Genomic DNA, 17,524 nt, shown 5'->3' with positions numbered 1-17,524 from the left:
TGGTGAGGCCTCAGGAAGCTTCCAATCATGGTGCAAGGCAAAGGGGGAGCCAGTGTGTCACATGGTGAGAGCAGGAGCAAGAGAGAGTGAGGGGAAGATGCCACACACTTTTAAACAGTCAGATCTTGAGAAAACTCATTATCTCAAAAACAGCACCAAGGGGATGGCACCAAATTATTCATGAGAAATCTACCCTCATGATCCAGTCACCTCCCAGCAGGCCCCATAATATGATATGGTTTGGCTGTGTCCCCACCCAAAATCTGGACTAGATGCATAACATATCACCCTGAGATCTTAACATTTAGATGAGGTCAGAGACTGGATGGAGATTTTGGCTTCTCGCATTAAGAAGCATGTGAGAGTGTAGAATGTATAGGATAAATAATAGAATGGAAATCTGATGACTAAATTAATGGATTTTACTAGAAAATGGCCAAGGGCTTATCAGTCCCATTGTCTCTTTCTGGATGCTCTGGAGGACAGCACATCTTGGCTTCTCTTACATGTGGAGCTATTTGAGTGGGTTGTAGGCCACGGAATATGGGCAGAAGTGATTGCAAAATTGTGTCTTCATTATGTTTTTCTCATTTCTGCTCCATCCTGGGGATGCCTCTTTGGACGTAATGCTTTCACTTTTCACAGTGTCCAGGATTATTGCCCTGTTCATGTGGGCTACAGGTTTGGGTGGTGGGCTGAAAGTGTCTTGATGAGACAAGATCTGGTGACCCTGAGTTGCAGGGCATAAGCTGGGCTGTCTGGTTTGTGCCTGGTTCTCGCTTCCCTGGGGGCTGGAGGAGCAGAAGGGGAGGGGTCAGATCCTAGTTGCTGTGAATTAGAATCTTCTGACCCGTAGTCACACGCGTTATCCATTGCACCACTGGCCCGTGCCTGTTGCTGTGAATTAGAGATGAACAGTGACACGCCCTCTTATATCACAAACTAGAAACCATGTCAATTCCACTCTTCCCTTAGGGCTGCAGGTAGTTAGTCTCAGTGATCCTAAGTTTTGAATCACGTAAGAAAGTATCCCTTGGGCAATAGGTCTACCTGTATATTAGGAAACCCTCCTGCGTATACCGTTTTAAAAAGACGCATATGCCAAATGCTGCAAAGTATTATGTAAGAATTTAAACAGTATTCATGAGGATCCTGTTGAATCAGTCAACGTATTATATGTTTTGACAAATATCAGAGTCTGCAAAGAAGTATCTCAGACCCTCCCCTAGCAGTGTATTGTGATGATGTTGCCAATAATACAGAATATTAATAATGACAGCAATAGCTCTTATGTTCTTATCGGTATGTTCCAAGCCCAGTGCTAAGCAATTCTTAGTTACTTCCCACCAAACAGGTGGCTTTGTCTCACTTATTTACTGGAATTTAAAGAGTCTGGTTCTCAAATGTTTTGGAGCATCCACTTTTCCTGGACAAGTTAAGCAGAGGGCTGGGTCCCACCCCCCAGAATACCTGATTCAGTGGGTGGGAACTGAGAACTTGCATTTGTAACAAATTCCCAGGTAATGCTGATGTCATCTGAAAAATACTGATGGGGACATTTTAATATTATCATATCAAATAATTATCTTCATTTTCCTTAGGAATCTCCATCTCAAGGCTCAGAGAGATGAAGTGCTGGCGCCGGGATACACAGGGAGGAAAGTCAAGGCGTGAGTCACCTGGTAGAAATTCAAGGCGTGAGTCACCTGGTGGAGACATTTGAGAGTAGGTCATTGCCTCAGATAATTTCCAAGGAAATCTGTGTGCCTCTCCTTTGAGAAGAGGTGAAGCCAATCCCTTTCTTGGGAACCTTGAGAAGCCGCGTCACCGAGAACAGAAAGTGCGCTCCAGGTACCTCCCGGATTCCGTCAAACTACATTACCCAGAAGGCAGTCCTATAAGGGACGGAAGCCGGCCCCAAGCCATAGACGGAAGGCGCAGAGGGGCGTTCCCCATAGCGGCGTGGGCGGGACTTCCGGCGTCCAGTCTTCGGCCGCCGTTAGGTTGCGGCTGCTGTAGTTGCCGAAGCAACACTGGCTAGAACGCCAGACAGGGGCCACTTTTCGAGACCGAGTAGAGACGGACAGTGAGGAGGATAGGACCCACTTACACGCTTTTATGTCAGCCGCGATCCCACCCCCACAAGCGTCTGCAAAACGCTTCCTCGGGCGTTGGCGACAGCCCTGTGTCCCCACGGCGCGCAGAAGCGGCGCCGCGAACCTTGTGCGCATTTCACACGACGGCGGGGACTGAAGTCCCTCGCAGCCCAGAGCCGGAGCCCGGGGTCTGCCAAGCCCGCAGGACCGGCTTCCTCGCCGACTCTCACGGCCTCACCCCGCCCCTTGGGCCCATGGCGGCGCCGGCGTTGGTGAGTGGAGGGTTCCGCAGCCTGCGCGAGCTCGGGTCACCGCCCGCACGCACCCATCCGCTGTAATACGGGGGATGCCGGGACTCTGCGCTTCTCCCTTTTGATGCCCTAGGATATGGAGATCCCGGGAGAGGGTGAGGTGAGAGGGCAGGGCTAATCACTTGCTACCCAGGGTCCTGCATCCAGGACAGGAGTTGTAAGGAGAGGTCCCTGTTTCTGGCTCTAACCTTGAGCTGTCGCCTCGCTGCCCTCGGCCTCCATTCCCTCGGGTCTAAAATGCGAGTCTCAATAATTTTATCTGTGGAGGGAACTGGAGCGGGTACGCTTGTGACGTGGGTACTATCTTTCAGTGCTCGGAGAGCATTAGGTGCCGTCTTTGAAGAAGGACTCCCCAGGTCCTGCTATTGTTTTAGGGGGTCATTCCAGCCGAAGTCTGGCCCTACCAAAAGCTAGGAGAGGGAATGAGAGCCTCGAGGGCAAGAGGTGAGGCGGGAGCAGCATTTTTGGCAGGAGGCTAGAAGACAAGAAGCTCATTGGATTTATCTTTGCAGATGCCGTGTGTTTATTACAAGTGAATCTGGCTTGCCGCCTAACAGCAGTGAATCCGTGCTCCTGTTTAACACATGCTCTTGTATTTGGAAAGCAAATCCAGTATAATATTCATTAATGACAGTGTACATGAATGTATGTCTCTTGGAATGTGAGCACATAAGGCCCCAAGTTACTCTCCAGCATGTCACACTGTTTACTCCTCGTAGCTCTGATCACCTTCAGGAGTTGTCTATTCATTTTCCCTCACCCTGGCCTGTTCTCTAACTTCAATCTAACCGTGTTCCAGGGTCTTTTCAGATAGGGCTTCCCTGGTTGCATCATGTAAAGTCTCTCCCAGTCTTTGTGGTCTTCTCACTCTTGTGTTGTTTTCTAGAGTCTTCTGACTTTATCTTGATTGTTTATTGCTGAGGATCTGTCCCCCAATTCCAGAATGTCAGCTTCTGTTCTGTTTTTCATCCCCAGGCCCAAAACTATTCTGTTCTGGGCCTGTACCACTTAGTCGATAAGTGAGTAATGAATGAGATTCTACCCTCAGGGGCTCCCATCCTACTTAGATTTAATCTAACCCAACCCCACCCCATACCACACCATGGCTGCAAAGTCACTACCCGATCCACCAGGACACTCCCCCTCCCATTTTTCTCTCCTGCACATGCCAAGCTCATTGGACGATTTTTCTCTGTCACATTGTCACCAGATCTCTGCAAGGCTGCTCCTAGATGTGTGCTGCATTGAGCTCTTCTAGGGTGCTACAGGAGCAAATAGGAAAAATACTAACAGCAACAAATAGTAGCTGGTCTTCACTGAGCACATTGATAATGTGCTGAGAGGCAGTTTCTGTGTATTACCTTATTTAATGCCCTTCTTCTCAGAGTAAAATTCTTTCATTTTCCTTTCTTTACAGAAGAGGAACCGGAGACTCAGATTAACTACCCAAGGTTGCATAGCTCATAAGTAACAGAAACAATCCAGTATGTCGAGCATAAAAGCCTACATTTTTTATTTATTTATTTTTTTTGAAAGAGGGTCTAGCTCTGTTGCTCACGCTGGAGTGCAGTGGCCCCATCGCAGCTCACTAGCAATCCTCCCCACTGAGCCTCCCGAGTAGCTAGGATTATCGGTGTGTGCCACCACACCCAGCTAATTTTTTTTGTTTTTTGTAGAGACAGGGGCTCACTGTGTTGCCCAGGCTGGCCTCGAACTCCTGAACTCAAACAGTCCTCCCACTTTGGCCTCTCAAAGTACTTACTGGCATGAGCCAATGTGCCCAGCCAAAAGCTTACATTTTTAACTAATACTTCACCCACAGTGGATTGGAGATCCCTGGGGGCAACAGCTAAAGTACACTTTGCAATGGGAAGGTGCAGGCCTCTCTCTAGCAGGTGGACGTTGGAATGAAGGGGTCTTTGGGGAACCTTCCCGGCAAAGGGAACTGCATGGACAAAGGCAGAGGCATGAGGAGACGTAGAGTGACACCAAGGCTTGTCACCTGCTGACATGTGTCTTGTGCAATCATCTGATGATCATCATGCCAACATCCCGTTCTCACCCAGGACAGACGTGGTGCTTAAGGCAGCTGCCAGGTTCTTAGAGCCACAGCCTGCATTGCCCTTGGCCACTTGTGTTACCTGGTACCTAAGGGAAATGTGCTAACCGTGGCTCAGGAAGAAAAAGAACAGGTTGGCGCTCATTGTGGGATATTCCAAGGAGTCTGCAAGTCCCAGCTGCCTGAGGGCAGGGAAACCTTGTTTGAGCTCTCCCAAGCCCTAGGCAGTTGGCACCTCTTCAGGTGCCTCTTCTATGAGGCAAAGGAAGGCTCTGCTCTTCCTTCTATACCTATGGAAATATTTTCGGGAGTGGCTGAAATTGTTTTAGCTGTAAAAATTATAGGAAGTATTTTTAGTCCTTGTCACTGTGGATTCACTGTGGTGACGGAGGAGTACAGGGGTTACACCCATAGATCCTGGACCCAAGGGATGTGGGTTCAAATCCTGCTTCTGCTCATTAGACATACAACTCTGAGTGACTTGACTCTGAGCCTCAATTTGCTGATTGTGAAATGGAGATGATGATGACATTTACATCATGGGCTATAGGATGATTATTGAAATTCGCAAACACACATTGTAACACATGCTGGGCACTGCAGTGTTTGCTTTATGAACATTTTCTCATCAATTTTCACAACAGTCTGGTGAAGTGGGAACTATTAATGTATTGATGTGGAAATTGGGGCTCCAAGAAATTAAGAGACTTCTCCAAGGTCACACATCTGGCATGGGTTGGCTCAAGAGGCTGGATTTAAACTTTAGGAGCCTGATTCCAGACCTGGAGAATTTTAGTTGCTTGAATACAGCATGTAAAGCCCTCAGGTGCAGGCAAACAGTGCAGACCAGTGAGGCTCAGCTGCTGCTGCTGTGATTATTGTTTGAATTCTTATTTTTCCCCATTCTTCTAATGTCCTACGACATTACTATCTGCTCCTCACAGTCATATGGGATTATCATTGTCTTGTATCATTTTCCAATGGTTTACAACATAGGAGGCTTTTCTGTCCTACATCTTTGTATTCTGTCAGCGGCACCATCTGCCTCCACAGAGCCCAGTGGTTCTCAGGAGTTGCTCAGTGATTCAGGGTCTCTGGACTCTTTGCCAGTAACCAAGAAATGGGCTGTAATTTCACCTAATAGCTCCACAGCCACCTGTCACCTCTGTTTGACTTCCCAGGCATTAGTATCATTTGAAGACGTGGTTGTGACCTTCACTGGAGAGGAATGGGGGCACCTGGACCTGGCCCAGAGGACCCTGTACCAGGAGGTGATGCTGGAGACCTGCAGGCTCTTGGTCTCACTGGGTAAGACCTCATTACCCTCCCACGTAGGGAACCCACAGCCTCTTTGAATCCACCCTTTCTAGGCATGGCTGGTCCAGGAGCCTCAGGACCCAACCTTCCCTGATCCCTGCAGCCTCAGCACGTTGTGGTCTGACCTCCTGTTGCCGGGTTTCCCTGTGTCTCCGTCAAAGATTGTTGTAAAGGAACATAGTCCTCCTCAACACTTTTATCCCAGTGTCTAGCATAGCTGGCCTCAGTCTGACATCCTTATCCCAGACTGCCACAAGAGGTAATTGGCCCAGCTTGGTTGAGTCAAATGTCCTCACAGCCCAGTTAGCAGGACCTGTGGATGATGGGAGGTTCTGCAAGCAGCGGGTGATTGACGCAGACATTAAGAAGGTGTTTGTTATCAGTGCTGCTGGTATCTTTCTCAGCAACACAGTCTCAGCTGAAAGGTCTCTTTGGCCCCTGGCACCTGCACAGTTAACCCTTATTTCCTAAGGCCTGTGCCTTGCTCCTCTGCTGCTACAGGAGATGATGATGATTATGGAAAGGGAGCATAGACACATTCTCAAATGGCGTGGATGTATGAGAAAGCTGTTCTTTTTTTCTTTTCTCTTTCCTGTCTCTTGAATGTTGAGTGTTGGCTTAGGGCTGAATCTTTAACACTCCCGTAGCTGTTGGTGAATTTCCTCCTCAGTAGAAAGAGTAGCCTCAAACTCCTAGCCTCAAGCAGGCAGCAGGAACTTGCTGGGACCTGTTATCATTTTGATGTTGCCATTTTTATAGTAACCTGTCACAGCAAGGTAACTAATATCCATAAAGTGCTTAGAATAGAGCTGGAAACATAGCAAGTGTTCTGCATGTGTTTGTTACATTTAACAAATTAATAAATACCAAATGCTCTCCCACCTAAACCTTTAATGGACAGTTTGCCCAGAAGTTCGTCTGAGTAGATATGAATGGAGGCCCAAAGTCTCACTTCTTCCAGATGTTCAAATGGTTACCATTGACAGGGCTCTCCTAGTCCTGCGTCCCCACAAGGGATGAGTCATTAATGAAGTAAACGTGGTGTTATTTTATGACAGCTGTGATTAGGTGTCAAAAGGATATGTATGGGGAACAGCATTCCAGGAGGAGGGACTGACATGAGCAGCATCCGCGTGGGAGCAGGGTGCTTGGTTCCTTAACACAGATGAAGGCAGGCCTGATTCCCCTTTAACGCTGCTCATCGCCCAGCTCATTGCCAGGCGTATGGCAGAACATTTGCTGACTGTGCATGTGGCGTGTAAGTGTGCGCAGTCCTATGGTGAACATTTGCTAAGTGACAGCTGGATGCATGCCAGGACAAGATTTTCCAGTTGATGCTTCTGGGTCCTGGTGCCTCAGTCATTGACTTCTCTCCAGAGTCTTCTGTCTTTTAGCCTTCACAGTTGGCAAAATGTGTGTGGCTGCATGTGGAAGACGACCACCTCCTGCCAGTTTCACCCTGAAAATAATTTATTACTTCACCTAATGAGAAGCCCTGAGGTGCTGCTGGCTCCTGGCTTGGTCGATGCCAATCCGTGCTAACCCAGTTCTCTGTCTGCTTTCTCTCCTTGGTCTAGGGCCCTGGCCAGTACCCTTGCGGGGCAGTAGGCCTCCATGTTCAGCTTCAGTCACTGGCCTGCCTCACACAACTGACTATCAATAGATGCCATTCATCAGGCAATTTAGTCCTGTGTTTTTCAACCATCGTGGGCACCAAAATCACCTGGGGAGCTTTAAAAACTACCAGTGCTCAGTCCTTCTGCTCAGAGATTTGGTTTAATTTGTTCTGTTTTTGGAACTGGGTGTTGCTAGGTAGTTTTGATGCACAGTAGGTTGAATCTTACTGACTTAGGTTAATTAGGGAATACTTTTGGTGAGGCAGGGGAGGGCCCTTTCTGGGGTTTCATTGCAGTATGTTAAATGTATATACTCCTTTACACCTCAGACTTTTCTTTTCGTCTTTACCTATATACCATACTCCCATTTGTTTCTCCATGCACAGGGCATCCTGTTCCCAAACCAGAGCTGATCTATCTACTGGAACATGGACAGGAACTGTGGACAGCGAAGAGAGGCCTCTCCCAAAGCACCTGTGCAGGTTGGTGACTGAGAGTCTGGCAGCGGGTATCAGGGCAGCCTGCAGACCACCCCAGGCATCACTGTGTCTGAAATGCCATGGGCAGCTATTTTGTGGTCTTGAGCAGTCATGGAGCCCTTGACCCCATGGTCCCCCATCTTCCCACTCCTGTCACACACTCTTTGCCTTTATTCAGGTTGGAATATGTTAGGTAGGAGACAGATTCTAGGCTTTAATGATTTGCCACTCACTAGCCTCATGACTCTGGAGAAGTTATGTGATGTCACTGTGCCTTTGGTATATAAGTTAGGCTGAGTTAATTACCTTCTCTGAAAAATAAACTCCAAAATCATGGTGACTCAACAGATTAAGTTTTGTTTTGCTTTGTTTTTTTTATCCATGCCATAGCCCATTGTGGGTCAGCAGGAAAGCTGTGTACCCTGTATTTATTTATGGATCACATGCATTCTGTTGTCAATATGCAGCTTTAAGGTTGCCCCGGCCAAAAGGAATGGGAGAGAAGGGCAGTAGTTACTTCCACCTGCACACACACATCACTTCCATTCACATTTCATTCACAAGAACTGGGTATTAGGCTACATGTTGTATCAGGCGGGGAAATGTGGTTTAGCTTTTTTATGCCCAAGGAGAAGAGCCTATGGGTACAGTGAACATATACTTATCTGTTAAACTTAGCCTATGTTTGAAAGATAGTGATGATAGTTTCTGCATGACTGGGTTGTTTGGGAATGTGATCGCATAACAGGAAACTGCCTAGCACACTGCCTGACCAAGAGTGGCTCAACAGAAGTTACCTGTTAGTAATATTCATGTAGTGTTAGTCATAAGGAATAGTGATAGCTCAGATGTTCTTCTGCATTCAGAAGACAGTCCTTTCTTTTCTTGCAGATTACTATTTCAAACTACACTCTGCATCCCACCATTTTTCACCTTCTCGAGCCCATCATTTATTGATCCATCTATCCATCCTTTCATTTATGTATCAGATACACAGAAGCACTCCCTAGCCCTGTTATTTTCTGGCCTTCCTGTCTTCTAAAACCTCAAGGTGACGATTGCCTTTGTCAGTCCCACATCTGGGCTGCCAGAGGAAGCTGGAGCTATCAAGCAGGTGGATTTGTGACACTGCAGATTCACCATCTCACCCCTCTAGTGTCCTTCTTGCCTGCTCAGCCAGCCTTCACCCCTCTCCCCCATTCCACACCTTCACCTGAATGTCTCAGAGGCACCTCACACTCATCATGCCTCAAAAGGACCTCATGGTCACCCCATTTTCAGCTAGTGCCCCTTTCAGTGAGTGGAGAAGGCTAAAAACAAACGTGGACAACCCCTCAACACCTCCATCTCCCTCATACCCAATATCCAGCCATCCCCAAATCTTGACCATTTTACATCACTCATGTCCCCTGAATCCTCACCTTCACCAGTTTCCATCAGCTCCAGCATTAGTACTCTAGGCCAAGTGACTTTCTCTTGCCTGCGTAATGCTACCAGATTCCTCGCTGTTTTCCCCACATGTGCTCTGTGCGTCTGGTCAGCCCTGTGTGTTATATCTGCATCCACTCACATGTTCCATGTATCACCGCCTCCCTTGCCACTGATGTCAGAGCATCTGACCTACTTTATGAATAAAGCCTACACACTTGATTTTCTTGCTTTTTGACACTTACTGATTCATGTTCATCTGACTTATCCTGCAGCTTCCTTCTCACTTCTGTGGAAGAGTTATCATCCTGGCCATGGCTAATTTCTCCAGCAGAATCTAGATTACACTTTCTGCCTTCTCAGGTGTATTAGCCATCTACTATTAATATGTAACAATGTTACCACAAACCCTGCAGCTGAAAACATCACTCATTTATTATCTCCCACCTATGGATTAGGAGTCCAGTCACCGCTTAGCTGGGTCCTCTCAGGCCTGTCATAGGCAGCTTATGGCTCATCATCACCATCAGCTCACTTCTTCAAATCAAGCCACTGTGTGAGACTCCAGCAAGACGGATGTTCCAGTCTTATAAAATTACATATATTTTATCATGTACATTCCATCATCTTTGCCATATTCTATACTTTAGAAGCAAATCGAGGTCCTGCCAACATTTTAACAGGGGGACTACAAAAGGGTGTGAACGCTATGACTTGGGGATCATGAGAAGCCATACATGAATCTCTCTGCTGCGTCAGGGAGCATGCTTCTTCACTTATTTCCTACCTCTTCTATATTTTCATCCCCTCTCTGCTCAACATTAAAAAAAATGGTGATGTTTCTGATACCTGGGGGAAACTTTTTTTTTTTTTAGTGCTCTTACGTCTCCAGCAGCATCTAAATATTGTTGACTCTATTTCACCTGAACAGCCAAGCTTGTTGGAGAAGTCTTCTCATTCTTTGAAGAGACATCTACACAAGACCTTCCTTTATTTATTTTTTCCCTTATTTTTGTACTGAGGTGCAATTTATACATAATAAGTGTACAAATCATAAAGTTTCATTTCTATAAAATTTTATATATGTACAAGTCAGAGAAACCACCTCACAGTTCAAGAAATACAGTGTTTTCAGCACCTAACAGGCTCCTTGTGCTCATTTTTTGTCAGTATCCCATTCTGTAAAAGTAGCCAATGTTTACACTTTATATCACCATACATTAGTTTTGAAGGCATATAAATAGAACCCCCCAGTACGTACTCTGTCCTGACTTCTTTTGATAATCTTTATGACTCAGATTCATTCATGTGGTTGCATATAGTTGGAGTTAGTTCATTACCATCATTGAATGAATAGACTACATGTACCCATTTTCCTATTGATGGACATTTGACTTGGTCTCCATTTTGGAAATATTATGAAGACTACTCATGAATATTCTTGATTGTATTTTTTGTTGGATATAAACCCATATTTCTGTTGGGAATATACATACAAGTGGACTGGCCAGATCAAGTGTGGGCATATGATTAGCTTTAATCAAAACCACCAGTTTCAGAGTAACTGCACCATTTCACATTTCCACCAGCCACGTATGAGAGTCTTCATTGTTCCACGTACGCCTGAGCAGTTGGTGTCTTTCCCTTTACTCTTTGACGCCTGGTAGTGGTGTAAGTGTTCTTGCCCAGGTCACTGTTGCCATCCTGATTGCTAAATTCAACTATAATGATAATAGACAGTGGTCTACAGTTTACCAAACATTTACCCTTTGTCACACAAATGAACTTTTGTTTGGTTTTTGGGTTTTTTTTGAGACAGGATCTCACTCTGTCACCTAGGCTAGTGTGCAGTGGCACAATCTCGGCTCACTGCAGCCTCTGCCTCCTGGGTTCAAGTGATTCTCATGCCTCAGCCTCCTGAGTAACTGGGATTACAGGCATGCACCACCACAACTGGCTGATTTTTTTGTATTTTTAGTAGAGATAGGGTTTTGCTGTGTTGGCCAGGCTGGTAACTCCTGGCTTCAAGTGATCTTCCTGCCTCAGCCTCCCAAAGTGCTGGGATTACAGGTGTGAACCCCCACACCCAGCCACAAATCAACATTTTATATGCTTTTTCTCTTAACAACGTGTAGGCAGGAACTGAGAGTATCCCAGTTTTTCAGATGAGGAAAGTGAATCTTTGAAAAGTGTGTTAGTCTGCTCTGGCTGCTGTAAAAAAATACTATAGACTGCGTGGCTTATATAGCAGAAATGTATTTTCTCTTATGTCTAGAGGCCGCAAGTCTAAGGGCAGGGTACCAGCATTGTTGGGTTCTGATAAGGGCTGTCTTCTCACTTTGTGCTCACATGGCCTTCCGTCAGTGCCTTCACTTCTTACAAGAGGTTTCCCATGTTGGCCAGGCTGGTCTTGAACTCCCGACCTTCAGTGATCCGCCTGTCTTGGCCTTCCAAAGTGCTGGGATTACAGGCATGAGCCACCACGCCTGGCCCCCCTCTGACTTTCATAATTGTCCCTAGGTGTGCAGAATTAGAAAAATTATAAATAATGATTTATGACACATTGTCATCATTAGTCAATGCATGTCCTGGTTTTTTGTTTTATTTTCTTTCATTGCATTTTATTAATATATTTATTCATCCTCCTTTAAAAAGATTGTAATGAACACCTACAAACCTTTCGCCAAGTACAAGAACATTACCTGCTTCCTGCATCTGTTGATGTGTTTCTTTCCTTTCCCATTCCTATGCTGCCTCCCTTGCATACATGGCCACTTTAAGATTTGTTATTCCATTGCTTATTCTGTAGGAAGATTCAGGTTTTTTTCGTAAATATAGGCTATTCAGATATTCTGTTTTTGCTTGTCTGTTTTGGTAATATGAGTAATTTAAAATATTTGCCCACTTTATCGTTGTCTTCCCATTACTTTTTAAGATTGTTTCATCTCAAAATGGTAAATTTTATATTTTATCACAATTAAAAAGTCAGAAAAGTAAATTTAACATATCTACATATCTTTTTATAATGCCATTTAAAACTGATAAACCTCAAAAAAATGAAAGGTTGTTACATTGTATTCTTGTGTGTGTGTATTTTGCTTTTTTTGAACATTTTAAAAAGTGTATTGTGGTTTATATTGTCTTATGGCATTTTCACTCTATTCAACAGTAAGTTACTAACATTCATGATGCATATAGCTGTAGTTCACTCATTTTTTTTCCTGCTATAGTCAATTGCATGAATATAACACATGTATTTATCCATTTTCAGGGAGAGCTTGAAAATGTTTGCTTATTGTTTTTTGTTATCACAAACAATGCTGCCATAATTCATATATATGTGTCCTCAGGCACATCTATAGGAGTTTCTCTTAGTAAAATTCCTTGGACTGGCATTTCTGGATTGTAAGATAAGCAAAAGGAGAATTTTACTAGATAATGCTCTGTTGTTTCCTAAAATGGTTATACCCATTTCACTTCCCTTGCCTTATCTGAATGATTTCATAGAACAACATCCTCTTCAATAGTTGATGTTGTCCGGTCCTTTAGTTTTTTCAACCTAGTGAGTATAAAATGGGGCATCTCATTGTGGTCCTAATTTGTTTTTCCCCTATTACCAAGAAAGGTGAACACTTCTTATGTTGATTGGTCAGTGTATGTCTTCTGTGAAATATCAGTGCATAATATGTTCATTTTTCATTTTGGGGTAGAGTGAAGTTCCCAACCATAATTGTGAGTTTATTTCTCCTTTCAACTCAGTTTTTGGTTCATGTATTTTGAGGCTCTGGTGTTTGGTGCATACAGATTTAAGATGATTTTGTCTTCCTGGTGCCATGGTCTTCTCTTCATCTTGTGAAGCCCCTCTTTGTCTCATTTTCTTAGGTCTATAGTTTGCTATCTGATTGTTTGTTTTTTTGTTTATTATATTTAGTCAAATTGACTATTCTTTTCATTTATAATTAATGCTTTTATATCTTGTTCTGGAGATCTTTCTCAAAAGATACTCATTTTTATTATATATGAAATGTGTTTAATATTTAGCTTCTGACAGTTGAATCTTAATCACTCTGGAGGTAATTCTGTATGTGGTATGAGGTAGGAATATTATTTCATTTTTCTTCATGTGGCAAATAATTTTTCTAGATCCATTTATTGAATGGTTCCTCCTTTTCCCAATGGCCTTCTCTGCTGCTTCTATCATATATCAAAGTTACATATATACATTTCTGAGTTCTCTATTTCATTTTTCGCTTTCACCGTTTGTCTTATATCTATGCCTGATCACACTGCCTGAATGCATATAGTTTCATCATAATACTAATTCCTCATAGGGTAAGGTCCCTGCTTTATTCTTCAGAGTTATCCTGGTCTCTATATCAGCTGACTGGTCTCTATCCACAATCAGCTTGTCAATATCTATGAAAAACCCTGTTGAGATTTTATCTGATGTTGTATTGAATTTAGAAGTGAATTTAGGGAGAACTGACAACTTTATATTGATTAATCTCTTTTCATATAGATCTTCTTTAGTGTGTTTTTATAATTTTCTTCATGTAGATCTTACCTGTTTTGTGTATGTTCACTTAGTCTTTATTCAGACATTGTGGACTCATTGTGTTCATCTAGCTGCTTCTCACCCTCCTCACTTTTACACAGGCGAGAATCCTGAGACTCTGTTTCTTCTCTGTCTCTGCCTGCCTTTCCATCCTCATCTCCATCATCTCATCCCATTTACATTACTCAGCAATCAGCATTCTCTCAAGACTTTCAACCCTTGTACATTCTGTTTTCATCTGCTGAAGTTTCTCTCCTAATTCCTCTGTCTGGGAACTCTTACTCTCCCTTTTAAAGAAAGCCCACGTAGCTCACCTTTTCTTGGTGCTGTGATCCAAGACATCCTCGGATGCCTCTCTGTCTCTCATCTGGGCCATGTTAAGTGTACCTTCCCTACCTTGTCATAGCGCCTTGAGACTGCCTCTGTCAGAGCACATTCATCACACACATTGTAATTATTAGTCTGCCCACTCTCCCTCATTTGGGAGAGTGAGGAGCAGTCTCCATTCCAGATTCTCTGTCCCCTGCCCTTCCTTTTCCTTCTGGGTTTCCTTTTAAAGATCTCAAGAGTCCAAGAATTAGGAAAGAAATTGCAAGCCTGGTTTTGAGAGATGTAAAAATGCAGTAGGCATCAAAGACACTGTTTTAACCTTCATTCTTCTGCTACAGTGGTGATTTTGTTTGTTCTGTTGACATCACTAATGTTCAGTTTTTTTTATATTGGATTTCCTTCAGGTGAAAAAGCAAAACCCAAGACTACAGAGCCTACTGCTTCTCAGCTGGCCTTCTCTGAGGAATCCTCTTTTAAGGAACTTCTGGCACAGAGATCCTCAAGAGATTACAGGTTGGGGCAAGCTAGAGATGAGGAAAAGCTAATAGAAATTCAGGAAGGGAACTTGAGGCCAGGAACAAACCCCCACAAAGAGATATGCCCTGGGAAGTTGAGCTATAAACATGATGATTTGGAGCCAGATGATAGTCTGGGCTTAAGGGTTTTACAGGAACGAGTCACTCCACAAGATGCTCTCCATGAATGTGACTCTCAAGGACCAGGAAAAGACCCCATGACTGATGCAAGGAATAACCCTTACACATGCACGGAATGTGGGAAAGGGTTTAGCAAGAAGTGGGCCCTTGTTCGGCATCAACAGATTCATGCTGGAGTGAAGCCCTATGAGTGCAATGAGTGTGGGAAAGCCTGTCGTTATATGGCTGATGTCATTCGACATATGAGGCTTCATACTGGGGAAAAACCATATAAGTGTATTGAGTGTGGGAAAGCCTTCAAACGCAGGTTTCACCTCACGGAGCACCAGCGTATTCACACTGGAGATAAGCCCTATGAGTGCAAAGAATGTGGCAAAGCATTCACCCACCGCTCTTCTTTTATCCAGCATAATATGACTCACACTCGAGAAAAACCCTTTTTATGCAAAGAATGTGGGAAAGCTTTTTACTACAGCTCTTCATTTGCTCAACACATGAGGATTCATACTGGAAAGAAACTCTATGAGTGCGGTGAATGTGGAAAGGCCTTCACACACCGCTCCACATTTATCCAGCACAACATGACCCACACGGGAGAAAAGCCATTTTTATGTAAAGAATGTGGAAAAGCCTTTTGCCTCAACTCATCCTTCACTCAGCACATGAGGATTCACACTGGAGAGAAACCCTATGAGTGCGGTGAATGTGGAAAGGCCTTTACTCATCGCTCCACTTTCATCCGACATAAGAGGACCCATACTGGAGAGAAGCCCTTTGAGTGCAAAGAATGTGGGAAGGCCTTTTGTGACAGCTCTTCCTTAATTCAACACATGAGGATTCACACTGGTGAGAAGCCTTATGAGTGCAGTGAATGTGGAAAGGCCTTTACACACCACTCTGTTTTTATTCGACATAATAGGACCCACAGTGGACAAAAACCCTTGGAGTGCAAAGAATGTGCAAAAGCCTTTTACTATAGCTCTTCCTTCACTCGACACATGAGGATTCACACTGGAGAGAAGCCCTATGTTTGTAGAGAATGTGGAAAGGCTTTTACCCAACCTGCAAATTTTGTTCGGCATAATAGGATCCACACTGGAGAAAAACCCTTTGAATGCAAAGAATGTGAGAAAGCCTTCTGTGACAACTTTGCTTTAACTCAGCACTTGAGAACTCACACTGGAGAGAAACCCTTTGAATGCAATGAATGTGGAAAGACCTTCAGCCACAGTTCATCATTCACTCACCATCGAAAGATTCATACCAGCGTTTAAAAGATACAGGAAGGCCTTTTACAAGTGTGTTTGTCTTTAGTGAACTCATAGTGGTGACATACCTTTCCTTTTGAATATAACTATTGAGGGAAATATTTTGGCCAGAGAGATGTCTTAGTATCTGATAATTTATACTAACTAGAAACATAATTGTCCCTGTGAAATCTTTTTATGGCAGGTAATCACTTGTCATCCAAAGAATTATATTAAAGATTGACCCAGTTTAGAGCTTTACACTGTACCTGAGAATAATCGAGGGGAGAGACCTGGTGGTTAACATGCATTTAGGTAAAATGTCAGGAACAACTTTCCTCTTATTAATACTATAAATCCATCTCAAGCATATTTTAAAATAATGACAGATGGAGGAAACAATCTAGAAGATAAAAGAAAAAGATGTGCATAACTTGTTTTCAGTTTGCCTGTTTATGACAGTTTGTCATTTGGCAGGTTGGGGGATGGAGCAGGGAATAAGACATTGAAAAAGTCTCATCCCCTTTGTGTGTTTTACATATATATATCTCTAAGTCCAGAGCCAGGAAAGTTGGACCATTGAGGGCAGCTCTGCCAACATTTATTAGAAGTATTCATTGTTCCAAAACTGTCATCTCTACCCTTGAGGGACTGTGTCTTTGTGAGAAATATAAAGGCTTGAGTCATGAAATACTTAACACGTGCACATGTACACACGTACATTTATATATATGCAGTGAATTGTTACTCGTGGTAGTTAGGTTCTGTGAATTTTCTGTGCACACTGAATTAGTGAATGCTGAATGATTGTTGCTAGGGGAAATACAGGGTTAGCTTCTGTGAGCCTCTGATCCAAACATTTTTATCAACCAGTCAACACATAACCTTCTTCTATGGGTATTTGTTTGTTCGTTTAAAGATACCTTATCAGTGTTTCTTGAATAATTATAATTATTCTTTATAATAAAAATATTTTAATTATAGCATGTTTGTGTAATGTACTCAGTATATTATTGTACTGCTTCAACTCTTATGTACACATAGTACACATATACAGTATTCATGTACAATAAACAGTAAACTGTACAGTACTCATACAGTAAATGGTACTGTGAATGCCTATACTATACAGTACAGTCATGCCAATAAAGATAGTCCTGGGGGAAAAACATTAAAGATTAAAAAAAGATTAAAATTGTACTTTTGATGGAGCTGCAAGATGTGTGATGGGACAGCACACTGTATGGTTAAACTGCTTGACTTTGACTTACCCCCAAAAAACTAGGGAAGAGGTTGATGCAACTTACTCTGCAGGAAAGGAAGGCATTTCTGAAGGTGCCATATCAACATCTGGCAGTTTTACTTCAGGAGTTTGACTTTCGCCACTTGTTGAGAGCATCAGCAGTTTTCCCTCCTGAACTGGCATGAAA

At 43.6% G+C, this 17,524-nt stretch overlaps 1 protein-coding gene and 1 long non-coding RNA gene across 2 annotated transcripts; one reads left to right on the top strand and one right to left on the bottom strand.

The window, feature by feature from the left end:
* Positions 1 to 399: 399 nt before the first annotated feature.
* LOC129051767 (uncharacterized) lies at positions 400 to 1,876 on the bottom strand. Its single transcript, XR_010138483.1, has 2 exons — positions 1,707 to 1,876; positions 400 to 897 (listed from the first exon to the last, which is right to left on the bottom strand). It is a non-coding gene; the product is annotated as an uncharacterized LOC129051767 (long non-coding RNA).
* A 363-nt stretch (positions 1,877 to 2,239) lies between these two features.
* Positions 2,240 to 17,080, top strand: ZNF599 (zinc finger protein 599). The gene is made up of 4 exons (XM_002829045.4): positions 2,240 to 2,368; positions 5,648 to 5,774; positions 7,786 to 7,881; positions 14,596 to 17,080. Exons 1-4 carry the CDS (start codon positions 2,351 to 2,353, stop codon positions 16,119 to 16,121), a joined length of 1,767 nt encoding a protein of 588 aa, XP_002829091.3. The 5' UTR covers positions 2,240 to 2,350; the 3' UTR covers positions 16,122 to 17,080.
* The last annotated feature ends 444 nt before the right edge of the window (positions 17,081 to 17,524 follow it).

The sequence above is a fragment of the Pongo abelii genome, chromosome 20, assembly GCF_028885655.2.
Source record: "Pongo abelii isolate AG06213 chromosome 20, NHGRI_mPonAbe1-v2.0_pri, whole genome shotgun sequence".
Classification (NCBI taxonomy): domain Eukaryota; kingdom Metazoa; phylum Chordata; class Mammalia; order Primates; family Hominidae; genus Pongo; species Pongo abelii.
This window is presented reverse-complemented; position numbering and strand designations above follow the sequence as displayed.